At 49.7% G+C, this 7,474-nt stretch overlaps 1 protein-coding gene across 1 annotated transcript; it reads left to right on the forward strand.

The window, feature by feature from the left end:
* Positions 1 to 1,105: 1,105 nt before the first annotated feature.
* Positions 1,106 to 3,329, forward strand: NHLRC1 (NHL repeat containing E3 ubiquitin protein ligase 1; the record flags this gene model as incomplete). The annotated part of the gene is made up of 1 exon (XM_080939803.1): positions 1,106 to 3,329. One exon carries the CDS (start codon positions 1,106 to 1,108, stop codon positions 2,294 to 2,296), a length of 1,191 nt encoding a protein of 396 aa, XP_080795929.1. The 3' UTR covers positions 2,297 to 3,329.
* Between the last annotated feature and the right edge of the window lie 4,145 nt (positions 3,330 to 7,474).

The raw sequence follows: 7,474 nt of genomic DNA on the forward strand, positions 1-7,474 counted from the left end.
GCAGCTCTTTTATAGTGTCAGGTCACTGGGGCGGAGCATACCTGGCCACTGCTGGGTAATTGAGAGGTGGGGTATACCTGGCTGTTGCTAAGTAACTGAGGGGTGGGGTTTACAGAATCCCAACAATAAGCCCCTTCACAACTCCCTGCACCCAACACACTGGAGCAGTGAAGCCTTTGTCAATGAGACTCAAGTGTTTGTTACACACAACCATTTGCGGTGATTAGTGAGATGGTGAGAGGCCCATGGTCAAACTGCCCGCTTACCGATCTCAGCCTCCATGAGGCTTGAATAAAACCATGAATGAAAACCGCTTAAAAGAAGGCAGGCATGGAGCGAGTTCTATAGTAACTGCTACTAACTAACAAGTTTTGTGGTTGTTTGTTTTTGAGACGGGGTCTCCCATTTGTACCTCTAACTGACTTGGAACTCACTCTGAGGACCACCATGCAAGGGAACTAACAGCTTTTAAAATATTCCTTCCACACAAAGTATTCTTTTGTTTGTTTTGGTTTTGGGGTTTGTTTTTTTTAAGCACTGTAGCCTAGGCTGGCCTCCAACTAACCACCAACCGCTATTGTCCCGTTTCTGCCTCCTGAGCTCTGGTATCGCAACTGCCATACCCAGTTCTTTGAGACATAGCTACCGTCTCACAACTGTGATAAAACACACCAAAGAGGTATTCGCCTTTGGTGTGATTGAGGTGATCCGCCTCACCCTCTGGAAGTTATCTTCTTTCTTGTATCTCTGTCCTGAGACTAGGAGCCTTGTCTTGTTCCTGCCCAGCCCTGGTACCCAGTTCCCAGCGAAGCTGATTGGCAGGCAGCCCTGTTGTGCATCAGCCCTAGGAGACTAGCTGCCACTTACAGGCGAACACGGAGAGACCCACTTGTTCCACCCCGCCCCCCGAGGTGTCTCCATCCCTAACACCGGGATCTCCCACCCGTGACGTGCTCAGTCCAGGTCTGCGCACGGCGCATGCGGACGGCGTCGTGCGTCCACCAGAGGGCGGCAGCGCGCGCGCCCTCGCGTCAGAGCGCATGCCCCGCCCCGTGACCGTGGCCGTGACCGAGGGCTGCGCGGATTCCGGGGCGCGGCGGCAGCGATGGGGGAGGAGGTGGCGGGGGTGCGACCCGAGCTGGTGCGCGAGGCGGAGGTCAGCCTGCTGGAGTGCAAGGTGTGCTTCGAGAGGTTCGGCCACCGGCAGCAGCGGCGCCCGCGCAACCTGCCCTGCGGCCACGTGGTCTGCTTGGCCTGCGTCGCCGCCCTCGCGCACCCGCGGACGCTGGCCCTCGAGTGTCCCTTCTGCCGGCGGGCCTGCCGAGCCTGTGACACCAGCGATTGCCTGCCGGTGCTGCACCTCCTGGAGCTCCTGGGCTCCACCCTCCACGCGTCCCCGGCTGCCCAGAGCGCTGCCCCCTTTGCGCCCGGGGCTCTCACCTGCTACCACGCCTTTGGCGGGTGGGGGACCCTAGTGAACCCCACAGGGCTTGCACTGTGCCCCAAGACCGGACGGGTAGTGGTCGTGCACGACGGTAAGAGACGGGTCAAGATCTTTGACTCCGGAGGAGGAGGTGCACACCAGTTTGGAGAGAAGGGGGACGCGGCGCACGATGTGAAGTACCCACTGGATGTCGCCGTCACCAATGACTGCCATGTGGTTGTCACCGACGCTGGCGACTGCTCCCTCAAAGTGTTTGATTTTTTTGGCCAGATCAAGCTGGTTGTGGGAAAGCAGTTTTCTCTGCCTTGGGGTGTGGAGATCACCCCTCACAACGGGGTCCTGGTGACTGATGCAGAGGCGGGGACTTTGCACATGCTGGAAGCTGATTTCCCCGAAGGGGTCCTTCGGAGAATTGAGAGGTTGCAAGCTCATTTGTGCAATCCTCGTGGTGTGGCTGTGTCTTGGCTCACCGGGGCCATTGCGGTCCTAGAGCATCCTTGTGCCTTTGGGACAGCTGGCTGTAACAACACAAGGGTGAAGGTGTTCAGCTCCACTATGCAGCTGATTGGCCAGGTGGATAGCTTCGGGCTGAACCTCCTCTTCCCCTCCAAAATTACTGCCTCAGCCGTGACCTTCGATCAGCAAGGAAACGTGATTGTTGCTGATACCTCGGGTCCAGCCATCGTATGCTTGGGGAAACCTGAGGAATTCCCAGCCCTGAAGCCTATGGTTACTCATGGCCTTTCCCGTCCCGTGGCACTGGCCTTCACCAAGGAGAATTCTCTTCTTGTGCTGGATACTGCATCCCATTCTATAAAAGTCTTTAAAGTGATGGAGGGCAATGGAGGGTGATGGGGATCCTGAAGCCTGGAGTCAGAAGTCCTGGTGTCGCTGGGAGTGAGCCAGTGTCACTCATCCATCCAGACAGGGATAATGATAACTGCCTGGCAAGAGCACTTATTAAAGACTAATAATTAAGTTTGTCCCTCGGTAAAGGTCTATTTCCCAGTTAAGAAATTTGCACATCTTAGCCTCCTTGCTCCCCAACACGCGGTGATATCATTCCTGTTACCAGTCCATTTCAGAGATGAGAAAACAGACCCAGAGCACTCAATATGATTTCTTTAGAGCTGTATTAACTGGGACAGTTGGATTCAGTTCTGGCTCCAAACCACTTGCTCTTAAATATGGTGCCAGATGTCAAAGGAAAAAAAATGTGAGCTGTGTCTTATGTTCGATAACTGGCTAAATGCACAAAGAAACGAAAGAAAGGGGTCTCCATGGAGTTTTGTAGGAGAAGAGGGAAAGTGTCACCTTCAGCTGTGAGCTCCCCCAAAGGCAGAGGGGATGGTTTATTACCAATTCCAACACTGGAACAAGGTTAAACTCTTTCCTTATAAGGCAAAGGCTACCAGGATGCTAGTGTGTCAGTATTCCAAGGCTATCAGGATGATAGTGAGTGTGTCAGTATTCCGACGCTACCAGGCTGATAGTGTGTGTTGGTATTCTGACGCTTGGGAAGTGGAGGCAGGAAGTTCAGTGCAATCTACCGCTAGCCATCTAGTAAGTTGGAGGCTAGGCTGGGCTACATGAAGTGTGTTCTCTCCCGCTCCCCCCCTCCCCTTCCCTCGATTTCTTCCTTCTCCCTTCACTCTCTTCCTCTCTTTCCCTTGTCTTCTCCCTTCCTCTCCTTCCCCCACATCTCTCTCCTCCCTCTAGGGGGAGTATCCCTCAGTGATAGTTTGAGAAAAATCTGCAGAGCGGAACCTGCTAGAGTCGTGGGCAGATGAGACAAGTGTTTATTAGACGTCACCCCAGCACATTGATGGCAGAAGTAATTTTGTTTGCTGTGTGGTGAATCTCCGCCGCCCGAAGCACTTGGTGATGGGGGTTTTCTCTGTGCAATTTGACATGTGATTCAAACACTGCATACTCAATAAACAGTCCTCGTCTTTTTAGAGCACTGGATACGTTTCTTGAACTGAAGCACGGCTTTGACCAACATAAGGGCTCCTCAATGCTATAATTAAGGAGGGGAGTAGGAGAATATTTGGGGTGAAGTGCTGATTCTGTCTACGTTTTGCAAGTGAAAAGTCTTCGAGTGCAGGGCTGTTGGAATTACACCAAATAACTTGGACCTCTGAGGCAGTACGGAAATGTTTTCTGAGAGGTGTTTTGAAAGTTTGCTTTAGATGAGAACTGATGTTGTGTCAACAAAATGATATTCTTTTACACAAAGGGGCTGTTTGTTTGGGGGACAAGGTCTTGTACCTCTTGGGCTGGCCTTGGACATGCTCTGAAGCCAAGTCTGACCTTCAACTTCTGATCCTCCTGCGCCCATCTCCCAAGTGCTGAATTAAAGGCTTGTGCCACAGTACCCAGGTTCTGAGGTCCTGGAGGCAGATGGAAGCCAGGGCTTCATACATGCTAAGCAAGCATTTTACCCATCGAGTTGTATCTAGCTTTACAAAGATTCTATGTTTTTTTAATTAATTAATTAATTTTTGAGACAGGGCTTCTCTGTGTGGCCCTGGCTGTCCTGGACTCACTTGTAGACCAGGCTGGCTTCGAACTCAGAGATCTGCCTACCTCTGACTCTGGAGCGTTGAGATTAAAGGCCTGCACCACCACACTCAGTCCCTACAAAGAGTTTTAATAGAGACACTGGCTGAAGTATGACCGAGGTGTCTTCCAAAAGATAAGAAAGCTGACATCAGGAGCCCAGATGGACATGTCAGTCCAGAAATGTCCATGCTGTTTCTCTTTAAGTCATTACATTATTTGTTTATTTACTCGTTTATTTAATGTGTGCATGTGCATACATGTACCTGTGTATGGAGGTCAGAGGACAACTTGAGTGAGCCTGTTCTCTCCTGCCACGATTTGGGTCTGTGATATTGAACTTAGATCACCAGGCTTGGTGGCAAGCATCTTTACCCACAAATCATCTTCCTCCCCTGCCCCATTGTTGCTTTCACTGATTCCATCCCATAATATCAATAGTAACATGTCGGGCACCCCTCAGCACCACTGGTCCCTAATGGGTTCCCTAACAGGAAGCCCGGTGGTTGTTTCCTTCTCCTTCATCCCGGTCCCCTCAGCTGGGCATTGTGGCACACACTTGAAAAATGTGTCTGTTGACCCACTTCAAAAGACATTTTAAAAAAATTATCAATCACATATTTTTAATTTTTTAGGTAAAAAATTATTTTTAATTCATATGCAGTGGTGTTTTGGCTACATGTATGTCTGTGTGCGGGTGTCAGATCCTCTGGATCAGGAGTTACAGACAGTTGGGAGCTGTCATATGGGTGTTGAGAATTGAACCCAGGTCCTCTAAGAAGAGCAGTTCATGCTTTTAACCACCGAGCCATCTCCCAGCTCATGAATTTCCTCTTTTACTCTACACCCTCTGTGTTTGTTTTGTTTAGTAAGAGGGCATACACAGCACTCAGCGACGTCTTCGATGAGCTGTTTCCGTGGAGGTGTAGGTTTGTGGTGCAGATGATGTGGTACTTTGTGGCCTCTTGTGTTTCTTGGGAGTAGGGTGGGGGGTCAGGGTACGGAGCAGGAAATGTCCGCGAGCCGGTTATATGGAAAACTTGGGCTGCTCTTCATCCCGAGCATCCTCAGGCCGAGGGACTCAAGTCAGCAACCTGTGATGTAGATGTAAACTCTGTCCTCTGTGCTGTGTTCTTAAAGCAAACGTACCTCGGGGTGATTAAAATGAATGCTCAAATAGTCAAAAAGAAATGGTTTCAGTGGGTCATTCCGGGTGCCGAACGTGATGGGGCGGGGGTGGGGGGAGATGAAACGAGAGGGGATCCGACCTGCAGTAAGGAATGAAGGAGGAGTTCTCCCAGGACACCAGCCATGCTCGATCTACTGAGACCAAAGGAGGCACAGCACTGGCTCCAAAGTCTCCTCTCACCCTCTGCCTCTGCCACTGTGAGCTGACTTTGACCTCACTCTGGCCTGTAGATCTGGCTTTTCTCATCGTTTGCCTTTGGCATTTTCTAAGGATGGTTTAGATTTTATTTGAAAGACATTTGTCACTTTCTTTTTTTTTAAGTATTTATTTTATATTAAGTGAGTACACTGTAGCTATCTTAAACTCTTGAACTCCTCCTGGTCCTTCTGCCTCCATCTCCTGAGTGCTGGGTTGACAAGTCTTCTCCGCCTTATCCAGTTGCTATGATGCTGGGAAATTCACACATGCTAGGCAAAGTGCTCTACCACACGAACTACGTCTTCAGCCCCTACCAAGGGTTTTGATTAGACTAAGAACCTGGGCTGCAGAGATGGCTGGGCTATTAAAGGCTACGAATGTGGCTACAGATTAGCCACATTTTTCTTTAAAAATAAGCAACATAAAGCAGAACACGGGAACCCACTTCAGCTCTTGTCATTGAAATTTGGATTTGAGAAAGACAGAGGGTGATGGAAACACTCTGAGGCTGGAGTGAGCGCCTGAGAGCAAGCCAATCAGGGAGAAGCCAGAGGCAGAGGAAAAGAAACCCCATGGAGGAATCAGTGAAGATGCATTGGAAAGCCAGGAAGATGGATGGCTCAGCCAGTGAAGGAACTTGTCATCAAGCCTAACTGCCTGAGTCAGATCCCCAGGCCCCACACGATAGAAGGAGAGATCCAACTTCTGCAAGTTTACTCTGACCTCTACAGCTGTAATGTGGGATTTGTACACACACACACACACACACACACACACACAGTGACAGCAAAAAAAAAAAACAAAAAAACAAAAAAAAAAAAACCCACACTGCAGTGGCTTCCAATCACCCCAAACCTTTAGTATATTAAACCCCAGAGCTGCCGAGTCTTCGCCGTGCCTCTCTACAAGATCCACTGGTACTGTGATTTCTGTTTTTAGAATCCTGAGAACTTTTGCTTACATTGTATGACACCTTATATAGGTGTTCCTCACCTTTTAGTAGGGCTACATCCTGAAAACCCACCAGTAGTTGAAACCATGCTAATTCAAGAGAATAGCCAATGCACCCAAACCTACCCCTTCCACTTCAGCTACCCTTTCACCCCAGCTACCCTTTCACCCAGCTACTCCTTCCACCCCAGCTACCCCTTCCACCCCAGCTACCCCTTCCACCCCAGCTACTCCTTCCACCCCAGCTACTCCTTCTACTCCAGCTACCCCTTCAACCCTAGCTATCCCTTCCACCCCAGCATAGCATCACAGCCCACTGTGACATGTAGACCATTGCCTCTCATGGCGCAGCTGGTTGGAAGCTTTGGCTCTTTGCCCCCATTTGACATCACAAGAGAATACCACACTGCATCTATTTTTTTTTTCATCTCTCTATCTTAAGGTCAAACTTCAAAACTGGACTCATACCTTTTCCTGAACACACAACAAAATCATGAAGTAGAGAAGTCATCAACAAAATCCCTGTGAGTCAAGGCAAAATGCCCCCCTGGTTACTCTAACCTGCCTGAAACTTTTCTGCTTTTTGCAAAGAAGGGAAATATCTAGCAAAAGTTAGACTTTTCTCTTGTTTTGAGGCATAGTGTAACTTTAATGTTTCCAGATCCTATTTTTAATGATGGTTCTTAAGGGCTTTAACCTTCCTTGTAGCTCACCACCTACCAGAGGTAGTGGAAAAGAAAGGATATGGGGGTTGGGAGGGGAGGGAGTGGACCTGTTAAGAAATGGTTCTTTGGAGCAATTCCCATCCATGTTGCCTGGAAATCAGCAGTTCAGTTCACAGGTCAGCAGCAGCAGCAGTTTGATCCACTCGCAAACATTTCACACATACACCAGCAGTCCAGTTCAGTAGAGTTGGGTTAGCAGCAGCAGTGACATGACCTAGCAGAGACAGTCAGGCCTCAGCCTCTGCTTGAGTCAGCAGGAAGGACCAGGAGGGACACCAGAAGTTCTTGGCTGTGCCTCTCTAAGGGAAGTGAAGATCAGTGAAGACATGAGACCCACAAGCCTTGCACAGCTAGCTGTACCAGCAAGCCAAGTTCTGTCTCCATTACTCTGTGGGTCCTATTTAT

This window comes from Micromys minutus, assembly GCF_963924665.1.
Source record: "Micromys minutus genome assembly, chromosome: 1".
Taxonomy (NCBI): domain Eukaryota; kingdom Metazoa; phylum Chordata; class Mammalia; order Rodentia; family Muridae; genus Micromys; species Micromys minutus.